This window comes from Peromyscus eremicus, chromosome X (genome assembly GCF_949786415.1).
Source record: "Peromyscus eremicus chromosome X, PerEre_H2_v1, whole genome shotgun sequence".
In the NCBI taxonomy this organism is placed as follows: Eukaryota; Metazoa; Chordata; class Mammalia; order Rodentia; family Cricetidae; genus Peromyscus; species Peromyscus eremicus.
The window spans coordinates 61,738,142-61,765,738 of record NC_081439.1 but is presented as its reverse complement, the minus strand read 5'-3'; the positions used below and the strand labels follow the sequence as shown (position 1 = coordinate 61,765,738).

General features: G+C 37.0%; 1 protein-coding gene across 3 annotated transcripts; it reads right to left on the bottom strand.

Moving 5' to 3' along the window:
- Window positions 1–5,206: 5,206 nt before the first annotated feature.
- Tbx22 (T-box transcription factor 22) lies at window positions 5,207–27,209 on the bottom strand. Of its 3 annotated transcripts, XM_059251117.1 has the most exons (11): window positions 27,061–27,209; window positions 23,120–23,228; window positions 17,493–17,669; window positions 16,742–16,919; window positions 15,858–15,959; window positions 14,250–14,424; window positions 13,115–13,279; window positions 12,726–12,790; window positions 12,108–12,193; window positions 8,730–9,361; window positions 5,207–6,018 (listed from the first exon to the last, which is right to left on the bottom strand). In XM_059251117.1, exons 3-10 carry the CDS (start codon window positions 17,665–17,667, stop codon window positions 8,763–8,765), a joined length of 1,545 nt encoding a protein of 514 aa, XP_059107100.1. In that variant the 5' UTR covers window positions 17,668–17,669; window positions 23,120–23,228; window positions 27,061–27,209; the 3' UTR covers window positions 5,207–6,018; window positions 8,730–8,762. The 3 variants fall into 3 exon arrangements, with proteins under 3 accessions (XP_059107100.1, XP_059107099.1, XP_059107101.1); XM_059251116.1 differs by lacking the exon at window positions 5,207–6,018 and having other exon boundaries at window positions 8,514–9,361; XM_059251118.1 differs by lacking the exons at window positions 5,207–6,018; window positions 12,108–12,193 and having other exon boundaries at window positions 9,213–9,361.
- Between the last annotated feature and the right edge of the window lie 388 nt (window positions 27,210–27,597).

The window sequence follows — 27,597 nt, the reverse complement described above, 5'->3', positions numbered from 1 at the left end:
CTAGATCTGTGTCTTGCTCAGTCATCATCAGAGAAGCTTCCTCCTGCAGTAGATGGGAAGAAATACAGAGACCCACAGCTGGACAATGCGCAGAGAGATATAGACCTTGGAACACACAACCTTAAATGGGAGGTCTCCATCAAATCCCTCCTCTCAGAACTCAGGGAACCCTGTGGAAGAGGAGGCACAAAGATTCTAAGTGTCAAAGGGAATAGAGTTCCCCAAGAAAACCAAGACCTTCTAAACACAGCAGGACCTACGCAAGGATTAACTCACAAAGACTGAAACAGCATTCACAGGACCCGCAGGGGTCTGTGCCAGACAAATTCACAGCATTGAGAGAAGAAGACACAAACTCCCTCCCTAAATCAAAAGCTATCTCCGACTGATAACCACTCACAAATGAAAAATTAGTTATCCCCAGTGGAGTCTCACTGAGGATACAAACCACTCTTGAGGTTAGGCCCCATGCCGAGCAGTAGAATGCCAACACAAAACGAACTCAGTGACATCTTTGGAGGTTCTTTGTCTCAATGTTTTGTCAGAACACTTTTTATTTTTTATCTTACAGGTCCTTTATGTATATGTTATGGCTTCTGATTTTGTGTTTCTATGAGATTCCTGTATGTATGAATGTATGTGTGTGTGTCTGTGTCTATATATGTTTCTTGTGTTTTTTCTTTGTTTTTTTTTCTTCTGTTTGTTTATTTTGTCCTATTTGGTTTGTTTTTGTTTTATCTTTTATTTTATTTTTTAATTTTATTATTATTCTTTATATGCCTGTTTGTTTTCTAAGGAGAGACAGAAAGGGTCTGGATTTGGGTGGGAGGGGAAGCGGGGAGGAAGATCTCAGAGGAGTTGAGGGAGGGGAAATGGTAATCAAGATATATTGTACAAAAAAATCTATTTACAATAAAAGAAAAATAGAGAAAAACAGAAAAAATATAATGAACAAATTATAGCTTATCTATAATTGCTGAAAATCTGTAAAAAAATCAATAAAATCCTATTATATACAAACCAAGAAGATTTACTCAAGAATAATTTAAAAATATACGATTACTAATAATGAGATTAAAGCAGTGTTTTAAATTGTATCATCAAAGGAAAATCCAGAAATGGTAGTCACACTTGAATTCTACAAAAAAATAAGAATAATTAATACATTTCCTCTTAAACTGTGGCAAAAACAAAACAAAACAAAAGAACATGTAAAGGAAGTGACTCTTTCAAACCCAAAGTAAGGTCAGCAATACCCACATACCCAAATCAGAAAAGCAACCAACAGATAAGGAAAAATACAAGTCAGTGTGTGTGTGTGTGTGTGTGTGTGTGTGTGTGTGTGTGTGTGTGTGTATGTGTGTGCTTGCACATGTGTGCATCCAAAACCTTTCATCAAAATACTAGTATGTCATTTCCAGAAGAATACTAAAAGGATCTGTTGTCATAATGTAGTAGGATTCATCCTATAGGTATGGGTGCAGTTTAACATACTTAATTCAATAAACAAAATAGGTCAAATTGACAAAGTGAAGGAAAAAGGAGTTCTCAATAGATGCAAAAAAGACTTTCAGCAACTCAATATCTATCTCCATGACGACACAACAAATCAGAGAAGGAAAAAACATCAACATCATAAGGGGAGTGTAAAGAAACCAACCATCAATATTATACCAAATAGGGGGAAAGATAAAAGATTTTCTTTTAAGATAGTAACAAATCCAGGGTACTTATTTTATCACAACCATTTGACATAGTACCAGACTTCCCAGACAAATTTGTCACAGTTCAGGTTCATACAGATTAACGCAATGCCTCTCAGAATTTTAATTATTTTTTAGGACAAATAGTATTCTCTTTTGTGTACATACACCATATAATCTTTAGAATTTCATCTAGTGATGAACAGTTTGATTTCATATTTGGCTAATTGTTCACAGTGTTGAATAAGTGAGGGAGTGCAGATGTCCAACAATACTAATTTGGAAGTAGTCTTATATAGGGAAAATCCTAAAGACCATCTAAGAATCTGTAAGAACTAATGAACATGTACTGTTAAAGTTAAAAGATACAAAAACCAATATATGTAAATAGCTTTTCATGTGTCAATGACAAACATTTTGCAAACTAAACCATGAACTCATTTCCATTTATAATAACTACAGAGCCAGTAAGATGCCTTATGTGTTCAGTTCCAGCACTTAAAAGGCTGAGGTATAAGAAGTGCTGTAAGTTTAAGGCCAGACTGAACTACATAGTGAGTTCCAGGCAGCCTAGAATAGACTGACAAGAGTGAGACCGTGTCTGAAAAAAAAAAGGCTACAAAAAGTGCTTAGAAATAGCTTTATCAAAGAAATGAAATATTTCTATAATGAAAATAATAAAACATTGAGGGAATAAAATTGAAGATGATACAAATAGAAAATATCCCCTGAGCATGGATTATTAGAGTTAATTTCACTAAAATGTTTATACTGCCTAGAAGATATTAAATGAGAGAACACATGCAAAGAAAGGAAAATAATATATTAGAGTTTTAAAAAGTTATTCTCATACATGTAAAGAATAAAAATACACTTACCAGTGACTGGTAAGAACTGGAGGTTTTAAAGGACCAGGAGAGTGGTGTCAATGTGTACAAAGCTTCAGTTAGGTAGAATAAGTCTTGATACACGGGGTCGGGGATTTAGCTCAGTTGTAGAGCGCTTGCCTAGCAAGCACAAGGCCCTGGGTTCAGTCCTCAGCTCCAGGGGGAAAAAAAAAGTCTTCATGCTTTCTTATATAGTACCATGACTTCAGTTAGCAATAATGAACCATACCCAAAATAAAATAGGAAAGACTTTAAATGTTCTTGCTCCCAAAGAAATGAAAAATATTTAAGGTGATAGATATGAGAATTAACCCAATGTGATGCACAAGTATCATAACAGTACAGTGTGTCCCTTAAACATGTCCAGTTACATTCATTAAAAGCAGAACAAAAAATCCAAAAAAGGAGAGAAAACTAAAATGTATTTTTCAAAGAAATAGGAAAATATTAATAAAAGTCATATAAAACTACCTAAGAAAGACCACAACTAACCAAAGCAGTTAGTTACAGTGAAACAGATTTAATATATTTTTGGTTATTTACTCTTACTTTGGGGGCCTCTTAGTTTGTTAAGTATTTATGTGTGAGAATCATTGTTAATATTGTATGACATCACCTACATAAAATTGTCTAGTGTGTGTACACACTCACAGCATATAAGTCAAACTACAAACTATTTGTGATTCTTCACCTGTTGTTTTGCTTTTTGTATTCTTCCAATTTAACATAAAGTTGAAAAATAAATAAATTTTATTCAAAAACATTCCATTCCTCCTTCATTCATGGTTTAGTAGGAAAGGTGTGTATATTAACAAACTAAAGGTTTTTTTTTTTTTTGTGTGTGTGTGTGTGTGTAGTCTCAGGCTTTGTTAGCATAGATTGGGGTGGTTATGCTCACTACCCACTGTAAAGCCCAGGACTTAGGGTAACTGCCTTGCTTCCTCACACCTGCTGAACTTGGTTGCAACATTTGAGTACATATACCAGATTACATATACCTTAATCTCATATGTGTGGAACTTGGGCCCTTTATGATGTGGTACTGCATTCAGATTTTCCTCAAAAGTTACAACTACAAAGAAAGAAGCGTTGTGACAGGTCAAAAAGTGATAATTTTGCTAAACAGTTTTCTCTCGGTCTACCATCAGGAATGAAAGACAAGTCAATCCCTATTTGCAAAACACATTTATTAGTCTTATGAACACTTTTTGGCCTGTGTATGACTTTCTTTAATTAAATTAAAATACCATATCTGTGTGGGTTCAGCGCTAATTTTTTGAATTTCAACATTGATTTTTTTATTGCCTCTTTCAAAGCAAGATGAATATGTGGTATGTGTGTGTGTTGTTTCTATGACAACATTCTTTCCAAAAATCTATAAAATTCAGCAAGAAAGAAAACTAGTGTATTTGTTTAATTGGTTAGAAGGTCACAAAATCTTATAAATGAAATATGAAAATTCCAGGTAAAATTCAAATAAGAATTAAGTACTATAGCACTACATTAAAAAATTACCATAAAACAGGAAGAGTGAATTATATACTTAATAAAATACATAGACACCAAATTTTATCTAACAGAAGCTCATGATTTTATTATTTTTCATATTAGTGTTTTTAATTACATATTTTATAACTGAAATATTAGATTATATCATCATGTGCATAAGAATGAGATATTAAATCAAAGTCAAAACTCTTTCATGTTTAACAATAACAAATATTTGATTAAAGTGTTTAATGGTATTATACTTTCAGAATTTTCTATTATATTTAATTTTAATGATTGTAACTCTTTTAAGCAGTTAAAAAATAGCCAATAAAGCCGGGCGGTGGTGGTGGCGCACGCCTTTAATCCCAGCACTCGGGAGGCAGAGCCAGGCGGATCTCTGTGAGTTTGAGGCCAGCCTTGGCTACCAAGTGAGTTCCAGGAAAAGCGCAAAGCTACACAGAGAAACCCTGTCTCGAAAAACAAAACAAAACAAAACAAAAAATAGCCAATAAACATGTGTATGCATTTGAACTAAATACAAAGTTACTATAACATTTTCCTGTACATCTGCTCACTATAATGTATGTTTACATATTAATGTGCAAGACAAATTTGTAAACATGAACATCTGAAACTTTGAAAGGAAATGATACTCATCTTTCTACTCTCGATATTTTATTGAAACAACATGTCAAACTTGGCCACCCCACACGTGTAAGTAGTTTTAATATGGGTATATTTCAAATGTTCTATGTTATCTGTTCATTCTCTTTTATGTTGCCATCCAAGCCATGTTTATTTATATAGTTTTAATACAAAATATTATTTAATTGCAGATCAAATCAAAGGAGATTAAATGTATACCAACATGGTTATATCAAAGAAACTACCACCAGTGCCCAAGCTGTCTATACATTTGGTTTGTTTTTAATTGCTCCAATAGGCATGTTAAATTCTAGTGAAATCAACTGATGAACTGTTGCTGTATACTAGAAATTATTGATTGTTATTTTGGCTGTCTGAATATTTTTTACCACAAAGTCAACGTATCTTTAAATTGGAATAAAAAAATTGTACTTGCACCCTGTCAACTCAATTATAAAAGTACAGCATATGTACTTAGACATTACTAAATATATTTAAATATGTATCTCCACATAAGTATTCATAATTAATAGTGTATGTCAGTATCCAATGAGTAGATTTTCTATATAGAATCTCTCTTTAGGAGAGGGAGAAGAAACACAGTGTAAATCATTTAAAAAGAAATCTAAATATCCCATTGGAGATTACACACATACACACACATGCATTGTGTGCATATATACACATATTAGAGTGACATCTTTAATTTATAAAACTAGATATATATATATAAAACTTGTTAGTGAGATTAAATAAGGAGACAAAAATGTAAAAAATGTCCCACTTTATACACACACACACACACACACACACACATATACATTCTATTACTTGAAACATATTAAATTTATTGTTAGCATGCATATAAACTTTTGCAAAATATATTTTAGTATTTAAACGGCACATTTATTTCAGCTACATTCTGGCTACCTTTGTACTTGCTTTGTGTGCCTTAATTTTCCCCAAGGTGCAAAATAGAAACGGTTAGGAGAACTTAAGGAAAGTCTTTCATACTGTCTAGCGCAGATGCTTGTCTTTGCGCATTGTTGGCACCCTTGTCATGTTGTCAGCACATAAGACGCAGATGCTTCAAAGACTCATTATTCACTGAGTCATCACTTGCGGAGACTAATAGTTCATTTCTTTTCCTGCCACAGACATACTTCAGCCTCACAGAAGAATGAAATCATGTCCATTCCCAGACCATATGGAGAACTCATGCCTGAAAGCAGTGTGAAACAGCTCTCCACAGCTTTGGAGTTTGGAAGAAGCCTCTTCATTTTCAAAGCACACTAAATAGAAGCAAATGGCATTCGTTAATTTGAAGATTCTAAAAGTATGTAACCTAAAATGCTATAAAGTTAAAGTTATAATTTGGTCTTCCAAAATATAATATCCACAAAGTTTAGGCACCCAACAGTGAAAAGAAATATTAAAGATATTGATGTTCTAAAAATCATGTTACCTAAAGTCATACTAATATTTAAAATGTAATAAGGAATGTAATATAGCAATCTGTCCACTTAGAACTTCAACCAAGCTCAACTTTTGTCATTGATTTCAGCTTGTCTATTCCACAAAATACTTTCCTGTCCAGAGAATCTGACTACAGGTCTAAGCTTGACTGAGAACTATACAAGGATAAAGTTATCATTCATTTATTTCCTGACTCAATGTGCAAATTTTACAAAATTGATGCAAGGTTTATTTTCTCTAGTTTTATCTGGGAAAGTAACTTACCAGGTCAGTTTAAGCATCAAATATATAAATGCAGTCTGTTGTTTTCTTTTTAAAAGAAAAGGTGTGTGTGTGTGTGTGTGTGTGTGTGTGTGTGTGTGTGTGTGTGTATGTATCTTCACACCAGGTGGAAATAGAAGTTTTAATTACTAGAATTTGGAACTTATGCAGTATCATGTGGCCACTTTCATTGGCTAACGATTTCTCACTTTGTCTAACCAGATGCTTTTGAAAACTTATTTTTTAAAGTAAGGCAGTTAAATGTGGACAGATAGATTTTTGTTGTTGCTGTTCTGTAACTATAGTCACAATTTATCAACTTTCTTGAGTTCTGTAGCATCTATTTAGGAGCTGTAGTAAGGGTATTAAACATTTATGTGCATGAGTTCGACATGTTAACAGATTTCTACAGATGAACAGTTTATTTCAAGGAGGGAAAGGGGCCACTTGATTGAAGTTTCCTCCAAGCCTAATTTTCCATGAAGGATTTCCCTCATTTACTATAATTGTAAGTGTGAAGGCACAACTTCTTTATTTTTTATGAAATAACATAAGATGAATACCAAACACTAGCATTTAAAATTTTGCCTCTATTAAGTATTGCTAGTATAATTACATATTCTTGGATTTACAAATGCAACACATAAAAAATCTGACATTTAAAGCATTGGTATATACACCCTGGAATAGCTATTAAATTAATGTATTCCCTTACATAGCGATTAAAAAACAACTTAAATATTTTCTTTAATTTTCAGTTAAATAACTTTTTGTTGTTACTTAACGAAGTAATCACATATACATAAATTATCAGATAGTTTTATTATAATTTGATAAGGCAGCTATGTTAAATTCATAATTTATTTTACTAAAGTATTTTACAGAGTTCCTATTGTAGGGTAGGCAAAAAAAGTGTACTTGTTTCTTTAACCCCTTTCTTAACAAACTTGAATAGTACATATTTCATTCCTCAGAAACTTTTGCAATAGACACCCCATCAGTGTAAGCTGCAAATAATGCATTCTCTTCATTAGAATATTTAGTCTTATGCAACCATGTGCTGTTCTGTTTTTATTGCTGGAAGTTGGGAGCAAATGCTTTATAGGAAGGCATATTTATAAAGAATCTTTAGGATGAGATAACTATTTTGGTCCATATGATAATAAGTATACACTGTCCCTGGTGTGTTTTAGAAAAACAAGAAAAGGTGTTTGGTAGATCTGTTAGTGTTGGGAAAAGTCCAGTCATATTGCTGTAATTAAAGGACCTTGGCTTAATAAAATGACTGCAACTATTGCTATAAATGCTTATATCTCATTGACTTTAAAGACAAGCCATGAATATATGTTATACTTTATAATTCTTCTCAGAAATTTAAGAATTGATGAAATGAGTCTATTCAAATTCAAAAGCTAAAATAAAGTTACTTTTTACTTTTATCCATTTCATTTACCATGAGTAACACACAAGATGTGAAAATGGGGATTAAGTTCTACCATTATAATGCTACTTTCATAACTACGGACTCAAATCTGTTCTCTCCCTTCAAATACTGTCTCAGTTTTTTTAAGGACTAAAATCATGTATTTTAATCAGTAGAATAAATAGGCTTTTTAGGGGAATACATTAGCAGACTTCATATGTGAAACATCCAAAAGTAAATGGAAACAAAAATCAAAGTTATTTGGAATGCTTTACCTTTCATTTGATCTTTGCATCCCCTTTAGAATTGAATATTATCCAGACTACATAGATTAATCGAAACCAATACTTGGAAACATGTCCCTGTCTATACCTCAAGACTGTAATTACTATTTCTTTCAGCAGCAAATACAAATCAAACAAATCATTCATTTTTTTGCCATGATTGCTTAATAGATATTTATAGTGTAGCCAACCTTCATAGATAGGACTGAAATACTTTTATTGTTTTTACACAAATTATATCCATCTTGTTTTGGTCTTTGTTAATAGGTAAAACACAGGTGTATGGTGAGTTGACAATGCTGTGATTGGAGACAATCTCTTGACATTAATTATCACTGATGGCTTATCTCACCAAACAATATTTATTAAGTAACTTATTTGAGGACCAAGGCTATTATAATATCATATTCTTACAGGTCAGAGATAACATTATATAGAAGTTCTTGTAAACATTTGATAAGTTCCTTCAAACACAAAACAAAACAATGCTGTTCAGTAAGGAAGTTTTAAAGAGACATTGTCCTTTCTTTTGTTACAAATAAACAAAATGTGTGCTTACATGTAAGTGTCTTAAAATGTGATTGTTGTCCCATTAAAGGCAATGGTTGACTGCTGGATACCAATGTGAATTGGAAATCTGACTGTTGTCATTTTCACTGAAATGGTTGGTAGCATTTTCGAGTTTAGATGGCATGGAGAAGTTGTTCCTATAACAGCCATGGGGAGGATGAAAAGGGCAACTGAGCGTTTCTTGGGCAATGGGGTTTGGCTGGAAATTGTTTCCAGGATTCTGTAATCCATATAAAATTTGATTGGCAGAATGAGATGCTTGTAGACATTGCCCATTGCAGTCTTCATGTAAGCCACTGTTTGAATTGATGATGCCCCTAGATGATCCCATGGGCACTTCCATCATGAGTGGAGGTAAAGACTGAGAACTGTTGAAGCTTGGTAGCCTTTCGGGAGTAGGTAAGACAAAAGGTTGTGGTCGCCAAAAATTAGTTGGACAAATCTTGTAACAGAAGGGCAGGTTTATATTGTGCAAGTATGTCTCTGGATAGATCATTCCAAAGGAGCCTGGAGGTATGTGAAACGAAGGTGTAGGTGGAGAACAAGAAGGAGAAAGTAAGGTGTTCAGAGGAGAGGGAGCTCCTCCACTAGAGGTCGCTGGAGATGAACCACTGCTTCCACCTGTCAAAGACAAGTCAGTCAGTGAATAATGAACCTGATTTTCCTGGGAAACCAGAATCATATCTATTGCCCTTTCTCTCCCATTCTTGGAGTGGTTTTCTTTGCAAGTTCACAATTATTTCAGCTTGGGAAAAGATATTTTTATTCCTCTAGCTGACTCTGAACATCGTAGCTCTAATACTGGCAGTTCTGCTACTGTGCATCACACACTGAACACTCACTATACTCAAGCTCTTTACATTTTATCCAACAGTTAGAGAAGCTCCATATATAATTCAGCCAATAATATGTTACAAATAAAAATTAACCTTTTATTTTAAAAACTGCATATTGAACAAAATAATTTGTTGTCTGGGATTTTACAGATCTTTTCAGTGTAAAAATCAAGTAACTGTGAAAATAATTTTATTACTGAAAAAATATTAACAATAGCTAATATTTTGTCTTATGTGAAAATCATAGATGGGGAGGTTTCCATTGTTCTTTTCTATCAAGAACTGAAGACAGTGTTTCAAGTTAAGAAGCATCAAGGTGAGAAGGAAAGTGTTTACTTTATGATATCCAAAGTCTTTTGTTGTTTAACACAGCGGTCCTCAACCTGTGAGTCACGACCCATTTGGGGGGAAGCATATCAGTCATTTACACTGTAAATCATAACAATAGCAAAGCACAGTTATGAAGTGGCAATGAAATAATTTTGTGGTTGTGGATCATATGAGGAATTGTATTAAAGGGTCACAGCATTAGGAAGGTTAAGAACCACTGGTTTAACAGATAATAAAATTTATATGGTACAGGACAATATAGACTCTGACCTTTATTTTTGTAAATGTTTGAATCCAATCAATTATGTTTGACCATACTTGATGAAGTTGGGAGATTTTATTGATAATTTTGTTATTTTTCTTGGGTATATGTAAATATAAACATACACTAATATTTTATCAGCAGATTGACAAATACATGTAATAAATCAGTCAAAAGTTATTTTACAAATGACTGCTCCTCTCCCATATGAGTGAACTCTTCACACTGTAAATGATGGAATTAACTATATTTTAAGTGATCAATTAATGGTCACTTTTGTCTTTTTTGAAATTAGATTATTTGGATATTTTAAAAGCATGCTGCCTAATGTTGTCAGTTGAATTATTCTAGTAAAACAACTGCTCATAGTTTTCTATGCCACTCTTTAAATCACATCATTTCAACAAATGATTGTATCTCATTTCTTCACATTACAATTACTTGTTATGGCATCGTGTAAAACTTAAGCATAATGTTGATATCTTGCTCCATAAAAGTAATGTTAAGTAAATGTCCAAAGACAAGTGCACTTTAATGGGGTAAAGATGAATGGAGAAAGTTTTATGCTGTTTACAAATAAAATATTCTATTTATAGTTAAATATTTCAGAAATAAAGTTATAGATTATTTCACTAAAACACGTGTATTATCCAACTATGATGATGATGCTTTCATCAGGCAACACACTGTCTGAGAAGAAGCAAATTACAAATATTTTTAGACTTATGATAATTAAATTGGTTGTGACGCAGTTACTGTATGGCTTCACTCATATGTGAAATATAAAGGTGATCTTATGACAACGGAGAATGTAATAATGGCTACCAGATACTGAGAGAAATGGGGGTCAAAAGGGGATGAAGAATGTCAAGTCAGTGGCTTCTAAGTTATAGGGAGACCCTGGCAAGAAGTTGACATGTGCTACTGCACAGTACAGAGACTATAGTTAATAGTATATTGTACTTTGGAAAACACTGCAGTGGGTTTTGGAAGTTTTCACCATATAAAGGTAAAAAAGGCTTGAGGAGATAATTATAATTGAATGAGTCTAAATATTTTTAATGTATACATGAATAAAAACATCACATGGTACCCCACTAATACACTCAATTTTAATGTGTAAGTTAAAGCGTTTTTTTTAATTTTAAAAAGTAGACAAAGCACCACATCCATGCTATATTTAGCTCATTTTGGGTTTTTGTATGCTAAGAGTTTCTTTCTTGGCTTATTAATCATAATTTCTTAATTATTACTCTCTGTTTGTAGTATTAATCTTTTACTTTCTGTTTCCCTTCAAGTAGTACTATGCCATACCCTGTATAAGAATTTATAATTGCATACTTGCGTTTATTTCTTCCTAGCTCCTCTACCATGCACATCATGCATTTCACTTTACATTCTATAAATTCTACCATGTGTTCAATGACTTTTTAAATAATGTGAAAATAAGAGCAAAGTATATATGACAATAAACTAGATGTGATCATTTAGGGTTATTTTGATATTTACTTTTATTTTTTATATTTACTTCTCATGCAATACAAAGGTGAATTAGAACTAAATAAAGGTAAAACAAATGAAATAATTCAAACATATAATAAAGATAAAAAGTAACTTATATAGCTAATATATTTCCAAATTAGGCCACAAATGGGCCAAAGACACAATCCATGTATGATGTCATGATAAGAGTGTAAGATAATTCCATAAGCTAGATAAGCAGTAAATTCCACCAGCAACATAACTTTATTATCTCCCTTAGGTGTCAGTTTGTCTCTGTTTTTGCTTCTTACTTCCCCACATAGCAAATACATATTGCTTGTGAACACACATTTTCTGGCATATACTTATTCCTTTGTGTAGTATTTGGTATAAAATTATGGCTGTTGTTACTGCATTTATATGTAAAAATAAAACTGAAAGTTAAAAGTTTTCTTACTTTGTGTGTCGGCAACAAAGGTTTTAAAATCCATAGTGAAGGAAGGCCTCCATGGGTAGGTCTCTAAAAACCCATCCAATACACCCCTAAAAAAGATATTTATTTTTCAGCAACTCCAGAAAACACTTAGTGAATATAATGATTCATATAAACCTGTTATATTTTGTGGGCAATCATCTGAGCTATTATTTTCACTCATAGCTAGGATCTGAGTACATTTCGGTAAGCTCCACAAATCTATACTGCACAATATCTTACCACTGGCCAGGAGGTACAGTAGAAAAAGGCATGGCATCCAAACATGCAGTTTCTTTCCTACCACCTACTATCCCTAAAAGTGTAAGCTTCTGACCCACAGTTATGTAATCCTTAGTACTCATAAAAGAGCTACATAAATACTCTGTATGATTGCAATTCTACTTACCTATTATTTCTAGTAGTTATTAAAGGGGCTACATAAATACTCTGTATTATTGCAATTCTACTTACCTATTATTTCTAGTAGTTATTAAAGGGGCTACATAAACACTCTGTATTATTGCAATTCTACTTACCTATTATTTCTAGTAGTTATTAAGGGGCTACACAAATATTAAATTGGAATGCTGCTTTACTTACCTGTTTCTCCCAGGATCTCTAAATCCTTTGGCAAAAGGATTCCTGTCTATTTTCAGTTTTGTAATCTATGAATTCAAAAGAAAGACATAGAGAAAAGTCCAGACTATGTTCTCCGCAACAGTCTTGCCATTATAATGTGGAAAAAATTCAAGCACACAGTTAAGTCAGATTTAAGATGATTGTCTCCTTTGCCTACTGGTCCCTTCTGCTATGATCTCCTGTTTAACAGAAGAACCGTTATAACTTTCTATCAAATGTCACTTGATAATGAAGTAAAACTATGAGTTTTCCCCCTCCATTGTTTACAGTGTAACCCATACAATGCTGCTTGATTCTATCCCATATCCCACTGGGGCCACTCCCACCTCCTGAGGTCTAGACAGCTTTACCTGCTGGTTTTGGTAAGCTGTCACCGTAGTGAATTCAGTTTCTTCAAAGGAGAATGTTTGAATTCCTTCAGTAGGAAGGGACTGAATCAAGGACAGGTCAATCCTACAGTCCTGCTCCATCACGTGCACACGGGGTTTGTACTTATGCATGGACTGCAGAATGATCTAAGGGAAAAATGATTATATACCATCTGAAATACCAACTTCTCCCCAACACCACACCCTGTTGATGATAACCCCCAGTGAAGACAACCCCCCCCCAAAAAAAAAACACTAGATAACAGTATGCAGGAAGGCTCAGATAACCACAAATTAGAACTTTGTTGCGGGCTTGGTCCCCAACAGAACCCCTCCTGGCTGAAGGCTTTCCAGAGGAAGGCACCATAGCGACACTGACACCATGTAGCAAATTTCATAGCCAGATTGGGGCCTTTCCTGCTTCCAAATGTGGTTGACCATGTGATGTGGATGTGTCATGAGTACCTGATCACCTGATGTAAATTCTCCGGGCAGTAACTGATGGTACCAAATGTGGCTAGAAACCTGATATTCCCCACCTCCTAATCCTGGTAGTTTCCTTCTCTCCTTTTGTGGCTGGCACAAGACTAGGTTGGCAGGGCACAGGCAGGAGTGTACCTAGGGAGAAGGCTCAAGATCCAGGAAACCTGAAAATAAGGAGGAACTGACTCCCATGACAGCACGTTGTGGAAATTGACAGCCTGGATTCTCATTTGCTGCCTTGCGTCCTCCCACCACGCTGTATCAAAGGCACCGCTGTAACAAATGGGTGGACTCCAGGAAAGGCAAAAGCCCACGGTGTTGCCAGGGAAGGCAAGATGCCTGACAGTCCTGCGATGTGTGCCCTCCCACTCTCCACGATGGGACACCCTCTCTAGCTTAAACCTGTCTCTTCTTTGGGGTCTTTGGGCCCTCAAGTTCCCTGCAGTCATTCCCCCCCCCCCAGTCCAGCACTCTTAGATCACAGAGCTTGGAGGAGCCCTTTGTGGTCTCTGATTTACAAATCCAAGAGCTTGGTTTGCAAAACATTCAACACTTACAAAGAAGAATGCCCTCTTGAGGACTACCTCTGGCCTTGGCACCTACTTCCTCCAGGAGAAAGATTGTGCTCACTTACATGGCCCTTGTCATCCATCTCATTATTGGTGAGTTTCACTCGATCAAAGGAGATGATTTGACGCATCCAGATTTCTCCTGAGCAAGGGGAGTCGGGATGGACGTAGAATCGGGGAGTGATGCACGAATGGTCAGTATTCCCAGCAACCATCCACTGTGAGCTGTGATACACATACCTGAGAGAATAAAAAGGAGCAAGGTGTGGTTTTAGGCTCAGCCAGCACAAAGCAGAGGGATGAGAGGCTTCGGAGTTCTCCACCTAAGAGCCTCACCAAAGATTAAAACGCTTATTCCAAAGGCCAGTAAATAAACAGAAGCTCCAACTTCATTTTCAAAGAGCATTCAAGGATAACAAACAAACAGTAAGTAAGCATATGCCACGAAAATGCAAGGAAGTGTCCGGGTGAGTAAAACCAGCATGGGATATCTGTGTCTGGTATTTCCTCACAGAAACCGGAGCAGGAATCAGTCTGATTCCTTTTCCCACTGCAGGGATGCCTAAAAAAAACCCACAAATGACAAGCAAGCAAGAAGCACGAGGAAGAAAGCAGAAGGCTAAGCACTATGTCTGTTAAGCCCACGCTTAATAGTTTTAGTGAAAGCCCTTTCTTGCTCTGAACCCCTTTGCCAACTAAACTGCACACCAGAAAACTAAAGGAACTCCGTCTGCCTCGAGCGCCCTCCGGCCTGATTTTCCCCAAACTGTTTCCGATCTCAAACTGACGTTTTACTCAGCATTCCCCAAAACAGCCTCAGTGCAAGCAGCTGCTTCTGTTTCCAGGCCAGCCGAGGAGGTTCCAACCGGCTGGTGAGCTGCACTTTCTTGCCTTGAGAAGAAGCTACGGTACTAGAATGGCTCTCTCCTAGGGCCAGGCACCAGGCGCGCCTCTGGGTTGATTGCACCCAGCTGACTTTGGGCTGCTTTCCCAGCACCCTCCCCTTCACTTCCAGAGCTCGCCGTCAAAGCATTAGCAAGGCAATACCTTCTGTGCTGCTAGCTCAAAAGGTTCTTATCTTTACAACAGTTTGTCTGTCCAGCCTCCTCAAGGTATTCAAGAAAAAAAACGAATAAAAGAATCGCGGCATTGTCTGACTATTCCTTCAGGCATACATCTAAAAGAGGGACAACATATGGGCAAAAGTCCAGCGCTGACCCTAGGACCCTGCCACTAGATTTGGGCAATCATGACATCATTTGTGAACCTTCCCAGATTACAGCCTAATCCCAGAAGCCAGGGTCTGCTTTGAGCCTAAAGCACGTCTCTCTAAAGTTTTTTTTTTTTTTTTTTTTTTTCAAATTTCTTGCCTCTGCGAAGCCAGAGCATCCACACTTTACATATCTAAGGCACAAACAGCGGGTAGGCTTAGGGTACAATAAGGAGCCCTTTGACATCAACTTCCATGAGGAGGAAGTAGGAAAGACCTGCTCTTCCTTCACTTTGAACCCAGATTCAAATGAGAAAATTGAACTATCTGAGTCCAAGGATGAGCAATCCTCTCTCCTCACTGGGCATACTTTTGTTCAAATCCTGCTGTTAGGTGTCAGGCTGCAGGACTGATGCTCTGAATCTGTGTCCTTAGCCTGTTTGGACCCTATCTACCAAGTTACCTATAACGTTTGGAATCCACTGGTTCCACATCCAAAATTACATAGTATTGCTTCACTGGGTCCATCCCTTTCACCTTGATCCGAACAGAAGGAAACATACGCCTGTGGGAAAGAAAATAGGGGTTTGGATGGAAAATAGAACCTGACATGGCAGATATGAGAGACGTTTTGAAGGAAGATGAGTTATGGACAAATACAGTACTCTTCCCTTTCCATGACGTGTTCAGGAAGTGGCATTTGTTACGTAAGAAAAAAGATGGTTGATTGAAAAGCTCGAGATTGTCTAGTGGAGCCAACTATCTTTATGAAAAGTCCGCATCCATGACCTGCCACGTGACATTCAAAACGATAAGGACGGGAAAAATTTTATTCCTTTCCTGTACTTTTAGTAGAGGAAGGGCATGAGAGGTAGATTTGCAAAGGTTGAAGTTAGGAAGACTAATCAGGAGGCTGCCCCACACCCAATGGTTAGCTGGCAGAAAGGCCGGCTTCCAGGTGGTCTGAGCCAGGGATGCTGTGCTGGAGGGCAGTGGCTGCAGTATTGTCTGCCACTATTTGCTAGGCTTGAACTGAGAGGCTGCCTACAGCAGTACGAAGTTAGGGAGAGGTCTGACACTTGCCTGCCTGTACAGGTCTAGATTTTTGCCTACAGTACACAGGCAGGAGTTGGAAGAGTGAGTCTTTGGAGTGAGGACGTATCAGAAAATATGAGTAGTCTATTTAATGCAGCTAGGTACTTCCCGGAGCAACAAATTGAGTAGTTTGTGGCTTTAAATCGTCTGCCAAAGAGTGAGGAGAGGGAGGAGTTTCCCATTACAAAACTGGCTTCTCTTCCTTAAGTGCCTACTGTGTGTGACTCAGGGAAATCACTGCCCCAGGCGAACCTGCCGGCCTTGGTAATGATCATCTCAGTCCCGATGTCGTGGAATCTCTTCCATAGGTCGGATCCCTGAAGCTCCACTTGGATAGTATTTTTTCCTTGCGGACTTTCCTGGCTGTTGCTCTCGCCGCCAGAGCAGGAGGAGAAAGCAGTTTTTGAAGATTCTGCCTTGGGTCGCTTTTCTGCTAGACACGGGGTTTGAGAGTTTGGCAGATTGCACACACCCTTTTGTCTGGAGACTATCTTTGAACTGTTAGACCTCTTCCTCCCTCCCAGAAACTTCAGAGTCTGATGCATAAGTTCCCCCACGAAACCCTTTGTGATTTAGTAATGTAGAGAGGGTCCCAATTTGCATCCCACGAAAGGTGGCACCCTTAAAATTCTCTCACCCCTAAACTGCCAAAAGCTGAATCTAAAGCTAGATTTTCTTGGGAATTTGGGGGACACCCTGCTTCCTACTGAGAGGAAGAGTCAGGTCTGGCTCTTCGGATTTTGTAAGGGGTGTGTGACTCACTTCTCTAAAAGTGGGACCTTCCTTTTCATTGCAGACAAACCACAGCATTTCCAAGTGCGATTCAGACTCTCTGAAATTTGTACTCAAGTCAGGTGGCTAACTTGTTCCGCAATTCACACCCTGCCCTGCGATACTGGGCCAGAACATCTTTGCCACAGCGCAACGAACCAGGCGAAGAAGATCCGATCCAGCCAGCGCCGGTGAAGCGCTTAAGGGAACCGGGCTGCTTGAGTGTACTCACCCGGCTGCTTGCAGTCCCCAGAAGCGCTGCTAGGTACCTCCTCCTCTTTCGGTATGCACCGCTCTTCCTGCAGCCCAGGCTGCATCTCCTCTCTTGAGTCTTGAGATTTTCTTTTGCTGGGTCTCCCCACCAAGGCCTCCACCGAGAAGGCGTGCGCTCGAGTGCTCAGAGCCATCCCTGGAGGGGAAGAAGTGAGTGTGCACAGCAAAGTTTCAACCTGAGCTGGGTTCGGGAGGGAGGGGGAGAGGGAGGGCGCAGATGAGAGGCAAGGGAGGAAAAGCTCACAGAAAAGAAGTCTTAGATCTGAAAATCAATTTTTGGATCCGCACTTTAGCAAAAAAAAAAAAAAAAAAAAAAAAAAAAAAAAAATTCCCCCCTCGTTGTATATGAATGTATTTTTATTTAAATAGACAAAATAAAAGAGAAGGAAGATTAAACTTGAGTCGAAATCCTACAAGGTGTAGTCTCCCTTCCTTTTTAGTTTTCCTCCCTCTCAGTGGACACGTGCGTACCATCAGTCCTCAAATCCTTGATTCTGGGACCTGCCAAAGCCCAGAGATTGACAAATGCTGGCCTTTTAGGGAACAGACCTGCCACCAATGGCGGCTCACGCCAAAGCGATGGAGAGATACTGTTGCATCCAACTGAGTGAATACCCAGCCGGTCACAACCTCCACTGTTTGTTTTGGAAGCTGTTGAAACGTTAAAAAAAAAAACCCGTTGTGAGTGACACTTTAGTCTGGTAGGGAGGAGAGACTGGGGGTTGGTTGGAGTGGGGCTCCAGATAGGCGGGAGGAAAGAGGAGGAGAAGGAGACACAAGGTTACTGTTTTACATTAAATTGTAAAACGCTAAGACATGTGAAATAATTGCCCGCGAGGGGCCACTTTTCCAAGAAAGAGCAAATATTACTTAACCAGACTCAGATAAATATATCTAGGACTTTTTTTGCTCTCCAGTGACACCACTGGAAACAGAGAAGAGAGTGCAAGCTCTCTGGGCTATGCAGTTAGCACCTTACAAGGGCAGTGTAGATAGATGTGCCCATACAACCTCTTTCTATTAGTGTGGGGGGGGTGGGGCTGGGGGGACTCAAGTAAAGAATGTCAAGAGTATCCTAGACACCACGATCAAAGAATAGAGCCAACCTGTGCCTTCTAGCCCTGCTTCTGCAGGACCTTCATACCCTGTTCAAATTCACACAACCCATCTGAAAACAACCTAAGGAGTAGAGAGTTACCAGCAGCACAAGGGAACCTTTGCTCCCAACAATGTGCTGAAAAATTAAAGTGCTTAACTATTAAGTAATAAGTAATTGGTTTTAGTGCCTTCTTACATCTCTTCCTGAGTTGGGTTTTGCTTTTCTAAGTGAGTAACAACATTCTTTGTGTTCAGAAGAGACTATCATCATTTTCAAGGAGTACTTTTATCTGCAAATGTGATATGTTTGCTTTTGTGGCTGTCACTTGGTCACTCACTTTTTCTTGGACTCTTGCAAACAAAATCTAAGCTGGTGACATTTGAACATTTTAGGAAATTTTCTTCTCTTCTCCTTGGATATGTTTAGTCAAAGGGCATTCAAAGTCAATTCAAATCCAGTTACAATATAATGGAATTAGAATGAATGGATATTATCCCAATAGCGAGTTTAAGAACGAAAGACCTTCACAGCATTTCAATTTCAACTATGTAACTGCAAGCTTAGATTTTCCATGGGACAATTTTTAAAGCAGTGGTGGGTCATTCAGCTATGGGGAGGACATCTTTAGATAACTGAGTATAGGTTAAAGTACTCTAATGATGTTAGATGCCATGGCAAAGACTTCCTTGTAGTTTGAATGCTACTGAAGGGTATGATCGAGTATAGAGCTTGGAAGACAATTATCTTTATCTTGGATATGCAGAGTAAAGCAAATAGGGCAAGGACAATTTCAAGGTATAAAGTACTTGGGTTGAAAACATACAGGACTGGATATAATCTTTGCCACAACTCATCAACATTTCTTTAATCTATTAAAATCCAGAGGCAGAATATTTGTTATTCATTCTTACTCAGAATATATATATATATATATATATATATATATATGTGTGTGTGTATGTATATACATATATATATATATACACACACACAAATATTCTTGTATGTTCTTATCTAAAAGGTACAATTCAGAAACAGAAAAGACAAGAGTTTATTGGTTAAATTTAGTCTGCTAACAGCATTTCAATTATTTGTCTCCCTTGTCTTGGAATTTTCCTGCTTTTGAACCTGACTCATTTTGTTTCTCAAAGGCAGAGCACTGCTTTGTATAGCAAGAGGAAGCTTTGCTTAGTAGAGGTTTTGAAGAGATCTCTATAAAAGTTAGGTAAAGGATGTTTGTTACAATGTCAGCTCTAGTATTTCACGCTGTCTACCATAATATGATTTTCTTTAACCAAGGAAATAGCATATCTTGGAATATAAGTTCCTGTATTACAAGAAATGTCTTCCTTAATATTTATTATATGCATGTAATTTAGTCATCCAGAACTTTTGTATTTGCGTAACCTAAACCTTTCCTTTTCCCATTTTAGTAATTATCTGATGACATTACACTGACAAAAATGTAGCTCCGCTCTTGCTCAAGTTTGCTGGGTTAAGGTGCAAGTGATTCTTGTTACCCTGTATTTACAAGAATCAAGCATGGCAGAACCAGCTTTGCAATCTGCTGGGTTGCTCATGCTCAGAGCTGCTGAGTCCTGGGGGCTTGAGGGACAATCCACTATGTATACCCTATCTATACACAGAAGTCTCCTTTCTGTACACCCTAGGTTTACTCCAGGAACACAGAAGATCCTTCAAAGCACATTCTCTGTCATGGGGTGGCAGTGAAAAATGGAGAAAGAGGATTGTATACTTAAAGATAAATATTCATTAAAGGGCATATGATTTATTATAATTATTCTTGAATACAATATTTGTATCTAAAAATATAGAAAAGTAATTTGTATCTCTACCAAACACTGTAATACCTTTTTAATAATGATAAACAGGTACATTATTAAAGTTTTTATGACACAAAGTATGAAAATGTTGTTTCTAGGCAAGTGTATGTACATTAAAAAAACCTTATATTTAAGGGAACTAAGTCTACCTAGAGTAGTATCCTGGGTTCTGCAGTACTTACTAACTAAAACTTTGATACCAAACTTATATGTGGAGATATTTCCACTCTCGCTCTTCATTTGGAGATAATTATTTCAAATATATGTGATGTATATGTCTGTCTGTATTTTCATACAGATACTATATAATAAAGTTAGAACTTGGAGCCTGACTGGACATCTAATGTTACTCTTTAGCATAAGCATAAGCAATGTCTTGATGGAGATTGTTTCCTTCAATTGTTATTCTCTCTTTCCCTTGATTTTCACTCCGATATATTATGATGTTTTTATGTAGTTACAACCTTGTAGACTGTGAATCAGACACAAGATCCTCCTCTTCATGACTTTATTTTTAGATCTAGAATGAACCCTTGGGAAAGCACAGCCAAGAATTGTCAGATATGGGCGGCCCCATCATATCATTTGAGTACCCAAATTCAACATTTCCTGTACTTGCTAAGTTACATAAAACACTAAGGCATCCTTGTTTGCTTAAGTGAGTTTCAGATGAATTTTCATCACTTACAGACAAAAGAAATTCTGAAAAAACTGTATTCACTTTGACAAGGTTTTTGGAAGATCACCCTGATACCAAGGTCTTCCTTTCCTCTTTCTTCTTTTACAACAAAAGGAGCTTTAGGGATAAGGAACTCATGAATTGTTGAATCTCTGAGGATTGTAAACTTCCAATACAAACTAGAATCTTTGGTGAGTAGTCTGAGTTCCTATTTGATCTCCCAGGAATATGATAATAAACAGGGATAAAGCTGAAGCTATAACAAGACGAACTTTGGGTTAACATTGTTTTAATTCAGATTCTGACTGTACTACCTTCTGAGTGACTTACAGAAATCTTTTTGTTGGCATTAAACTAATTTCTTCCCAGGAATCTAAGATTTTCCGTATAATACTGTCATCATAGACTATGTTTCTGTAAGAGAGTAGATCTATCTGTAAACCACTTAGCCCAATGCCTAAATCAGGGTTCATACCTGTGTTCAACATTAAAGAGAAAAGAAGTTAATTTCAAGAATGTGTTAGTCTTTGTATCAGCTATACATCTGTAAATTGAGTCCACATCCTAGGAGAAGAGATCCAGGCCAATGTTAAAACCCACAACTTTTGGTGAAATCTTACATCAGATTCAAAAGATCAGCTATGTTAAGACTAATCATTCTTAAATTGTAAACTTTTTAAATAATTAGAATCAACGGATGAAATGAAAATACTACATTTGGGTTTCCAAAATCCATGGGAAATATGTTTAATAGAACACAAATTTGACTTCATTAACTTTGCTTTTTAATAATATTTTTGGTATTCTATCAATGCAATGCAAGTGTATAGTCTCACATAATTAGATGGATTTGTAAATGATAAGTCAGTAACATATAACTGTGTTCTTACTCCAGGGATTTGAGGAAGCTGCCCTAACAAATATTAAATAAATTCTCACAGTGGATCTTTCAGTTTCTGGTTTGCATTAATTTGGTATGGTCTCTCAAGAACTTCTGTGAGCTTATTAGTCTAACAATTGAGTTAGGCTAGCATATGAGTTATGCATGGAAAACATTGTCATCATTGTTACTAGGGAGAGTTAGAGAAAAGAGAGAAGGGAGATAAGTTCTTATCCTTACTAGCTGTGTTCTTCTCGAGGGGACAGATGGAAACTTAGCTGAAGGAAAAGTTATTCTATTAAATTTAATTATGTTTTATTACTAACAAATACTGAAGGCTTTCTTATGATAATAGAACATTAGGCTTAGGCTCATTGTATTTCTAATACTCAAAGCCATATAACTCTTTTTTCACTTAACTCATCACTTAAAGTTACCAGATTTTTGTAGTTTCTTGTTAGCACTTTTGTCCTCAGAACTCTAAGGATAATTTTATCCTTGAATAATTTCAGACAAAGTCAATGGATAAGAGAAAAGAATAAAATGAACACACAGGTTGTTCTATTGCATAATTATCTGAGTAACTGCAAGAATAGGTATTGTCTGTTTACTTCAGCTCTTTCAGGCGTAGGCATGATGTACACAATTAATAACTATGTGTCTTACATCTTTCAGTCTTCACTCATTAAAACATCAAACTTGAATCAAATCTACACTTTTTAAGTTACCATTCTGTTTCTCTATTGGCACTATTACAATAACAAGTGCTGACTGTGTATATGTATCAAAACATCATCTTGTATTCCAAAACTATGTACAACTATTTTATTATTACAATATTGCTGTGTGAAGTCAAAGCTTAGGTCTTAGCATGTGCAGGGTCCTATGTTCAATCCTCAGCACGTAAGTCAACAAGCAAACCAACAAAATTGCAGGGATATCAAAAATATGGCCAGCATAGGTCACTTGAAAAGGAATATACCAAGTTTATTCCAATAATGAATTATTGGAAGATATTGTGAAGAATCGTTTCAATTCTCTAAAGCTAGGGGAAAACGTGCTTTTATAATTCTGTTCCACATACCTTTTCACCAAATGATTTTATATGCAAGCAACATAGTCCAAACCGTGACTCCAAATTGGTGGCCCATGTTCCTTTAACTTTGTCCAATCTAATCATGCATGAACCGGACCTGCCACAAAGAAGGAAACAGTCACACCATAGGCTGTAGTCCACCAAATCTTATGCCTTTGTAATCTCTAGGACTCCCTTTAGGTATTCTAGTATATTCTCACTCCTTAATGTATTACTCCACTCCATCATGCTTAAGGCAAGTTAATAAGGTGTAAGTGGATTCCTTCCATATCTCAATAATGATCTTCATTGGATTAGAGCTCAGCAATACCTAGCATCTACAACGGTGGGAGGATGAAATGTTTCCCTTAAGTCTATCAAAATATTAAATGTAGGTAGACATCTACAGTGACTATGCTTAACGCTGAAGTTATGCTTGCTTTTACCCACTGTCTTCCTTTACGAGGTTTTTACACAACTAGACAAGCATTCCTGCTTGAAGTAAATGTTCAAGTCAGAATATCCTAGGTACCAAAAACTGTCAGTAATAAAGCAATAAAGGTAATTATGGAGAGTTATGTCAGAGGAACCACTGAAAAGAAGCAAGAATATACTCTTTGTATTTACCAAATTGAATTCCTAGATAAAAAGAAGAGGAAGAAAGAGCAAAATTGATGGGTATGTGTGTTAGCGTTGAAACTTTTGTGCTACAATATATACCCTGAAAACACTTCACTTGATTATTGCTGACTTAGAATATTTTTAAAAATTACTTTAGTAAATCATCTCAGTAAAATGACTGCCACTTCTCAAACCTCTGCCTTTGTGTCTCCAGCCTAACACATGACTCACATGACATTACCAATAAGGTTGTTAGATAGTTGGAATATTCAACTATGTATTTTATGATAGTGTATACATAATTCTTGAAATCATGTTTGCATATTGCTCATGGAGGGTGATTGTTTTTAATTTTTCAATGCAGTTATGAAAATGACACTTAGATAAATCGTTGGATTATAGGATTCAATGTGCTAGTATTTTAGTAAGCATTGAAGCAATTGGTATCAATATTCACAACTCATTTCAGATAGTGCTTCTAATCTATTTTATCACATGGACATGCATTTTGCAAATGTCAACCTGAACTAATGACTACTCAATATTTTATATCTTGGTTGTTAAACTTTCTTTTTCTTTGTCTATTTTATTTTCTTCTGTTATTGAAAATAATTTATTTTCTCATACAATATATCCTAATTACAGTTTCCCCTCCTTTTTCTCCTCCCAGTTCCTGCCCCACCCTTCCCATCCAGAGCCACTCCCTTTCTGTCTCTCATTAGAAAAGAACAGGTTTCTAAGACATAAGAATAAAACATAACAATATAAAATATAGTAAGATAAGACAAAAACCACCACATTTAAGTGGGACAAGGTAAACTAACAGAAGGAAAAGAGCCCAAGAGAAGGCACAAGAATGAGAGACCTAGAAGTCTCATAAATGCTAAGCTGAATGATATAAGTAGACCTTGGAATAAACAACTCTAAATGGGATATCTCCATCAAATCCCTCCCCTCAGAGCTCAGGGAGTCCCATGGAAGAGGAAGCAGAAAGAATTTAAGAGTCAGAGGGGATGGAGGACACCAGGAGAACAAGTATCCCTAAATCAATTAAGCAGGGCTTATATGAACTCAGAGACTGAAGCAGCAAGCACAGGGCCTGCATGGTTCTGCACCAGGTCTTCTGTGTATGTATCATGGTTGTTAAACTTCCATTCACTTTCATTGGCAGGCATATACATTTTCATCCCTTCCTTGTCTAACAGCCATCTGTTTGACATCTCCCCTTGTCTCCTTAACTACAGTATTTCATTTTTAAAGATCTAGTAATGTTGTTGTTATTTTTAGTTATATATATATATATATATATATATATATATATATATATATATATATATATATATCTGTGTGTGGGTACCTACATGTGAGGGCAGGTGCCTGTGATGTCCAGAAGAGGAGGCTGAATCCCATAGGGTTGGAGTTACAGGCAGTTGTGAGGTGACTCAGTTGATCACTAGGAATAGAATTCAAGTGTTCTGGAAGAACAATAGTTGCTCTTAACTGCTGAGCCATTCCTCCAGCCCTGACTAGAGTATTTCATTATGTTTTAATTTACCTTTACTTGTTTTGACAGAATAAAAAATTCTGAATAGCTATTTGTGTTTGTGTCTGTGTATTCTGTGAAAATTACTGCAGATTTTTACTCATAATTATGAAGATATCTACAAAGTGATATAAGCATTTTCTTCAGGGATGACTTCTTTCTTGACTGATGTTCTTCCTACCTTTTATCATTATTTTGTTTTGGCATTATAAATATTTTAAAGTCAGTCTTGAATGAAATTTTATTTATGTATTTTATGTATGGGTGTTCTGTTTGCATATATGCTTGCATGCCAGAAGAGGGCACCAGATCCCATTATAGATGGTTGTGAGCCACTACATGATTGCTGGGAATTGAACTCAGAAGCTCTAGGAGAGCAGCCAGTGCACTTAATTGCTGCGCCATATCTCTAGCCCCTGAATGAAACTTGTCTTTTAATGTGATGGTGTGTTTATCTATTGCAAATTTGCTGTCTTTTATAGCTTTTTACTGATTAACTCAAGTCACTACAGTAGAGGGAACAGGAGGTTCTGTAACATGCTTGAGAGGAATATCACAGTTTGAAGACTTTCAGTTTATCTCAAGTTCTCCAGAAGCAAGAAAGCAGACTTACAGATGTGGTACTCACAGACAGGATGCTCAGTGGGTCTCTATTCCTCTTCTTTATCCCTCCTGGTCCCTTTCTGTTTCTGTATGTTTGCTTTTCTTTATCTCACTGATACCTGTTACTTATTTGAGGTTTCTCCTTCGTGTTTCTTTATGTCTCTTAATTTCTCTATCTCTCTCTTTCTCACCTAGTGTATTTTATTTTTCAATTTCCACATTTCTCTTTTTCTGCCATTTTTCTGTACTCTTTGCTCTTTCAGTAACAGGCAGAAGAGCTGGGAATGAAGGAATGATTGTGCCACATCTACAATAACTACTGTAATGTTCCTTTCACTATTACGTATTTCCTATATTATCTTTTACTAGTCTGAATAAAAGTGTATTTGGTGTGTATTCGTGTGTGGGGAGGACGGATATGTGTGTGTGTGGCTGTGTGTGTTACAATTGCTGTATCTGAACTCAAGGTCTCTTGAGAGAAAACATGAACAAATAAAAGACATCCTTTGACAAACTCTGCTGCCCCTTGTGGATGCAAGTGCATACAAAGGGGCATAGAAAAAAAACACACCCTTCTGGCTCAGCAAGCCAGGGCTCCTTAGGAAAGAGCCTGTGAAGAAGGCATCATTGCTCACAGACTGCCTCCAAGGTCACCTCTCAATATTAAGCACTCAGTTAACAGTCTTCCATGTTAGCCACAGTTCTCACACCTAGGCTCTCTAAACTTACTTTGGCATTCCTAACTTAACGGAAGAATAATCTCCTCTGCTTCAGCGCCTTCTGTCCCAGCCCAGAGGCTTCTCAGCCTTCCTAATGCTGTGACCCTTTAATACAGTTCCTCATGTTGTGGTGACCCCAACCATAAAATTATTTCGTTGCTACTTCATAACTATAATTTTGCTTTTGTTCTGAATCGTGGTGTGATATTTTTGGAGATAAAAGTTTGCCCAAGGGCTCGCAACCCACAGGTTGAGAACCACTGCTCTAGGAAGCAGTGATTTCAGGAAATCTGCCAGTTTCCAGGTGAAGGAATTTGACACCAAGTCTGACTTCAGCTGAATCATCCTAACCTGAAAGACTTGACTAATGATATCTAAGAGGGATTACGGAGCCTATAAAGAACACTTTTGCAGAAGGCACCCAAAAAAAGCAACAGCCTGGCGAGAAAGGAGGGGGAATTTACCTGGTAGGCAAGAAGTAGCAGTGGGTCTCTGTGTGCTCATGATGGTAATGCCTGAAGAGTCTCAGACTGAGCTCTTCCACTTCAAAGATGCCCACACTAGCTCTTCTGGGAAACCAGAGGTCACTCTGCCTAGGGTCGAGGCACAAGTGAACTGCACAAGAGAACTTGCAGTTCTTTCCAGCAGTGAGTGGGTGGAGCAAAATTTGTTACTTCCTAGGACTGACCTTGCTGGGACCTTCTTCCATGCAATTTCAACCTGCTTTGACTCAAGGTCAGCCATGAAAGCACAATGAGATGATTTCAGCCTCCAGGGCTTTGAGGGTGCTGGGAGGACATCCTCTCTGTGTCTCCCTTTGCATCCTTGCCTGGCTGTGCCCTTCTCTGAGCTTTAGGCTGACATACTTAGAGGAAAACGAAAGGGGGAGTAGTGCCTCCCAAGGACTGAACGAGCAGAATAAGATGTGGATTGACTTTAAAATGCAATGTTCTCATTTCTATCCTAAACATATGCATTTACAGTTGAAAATCTCTTTCAAG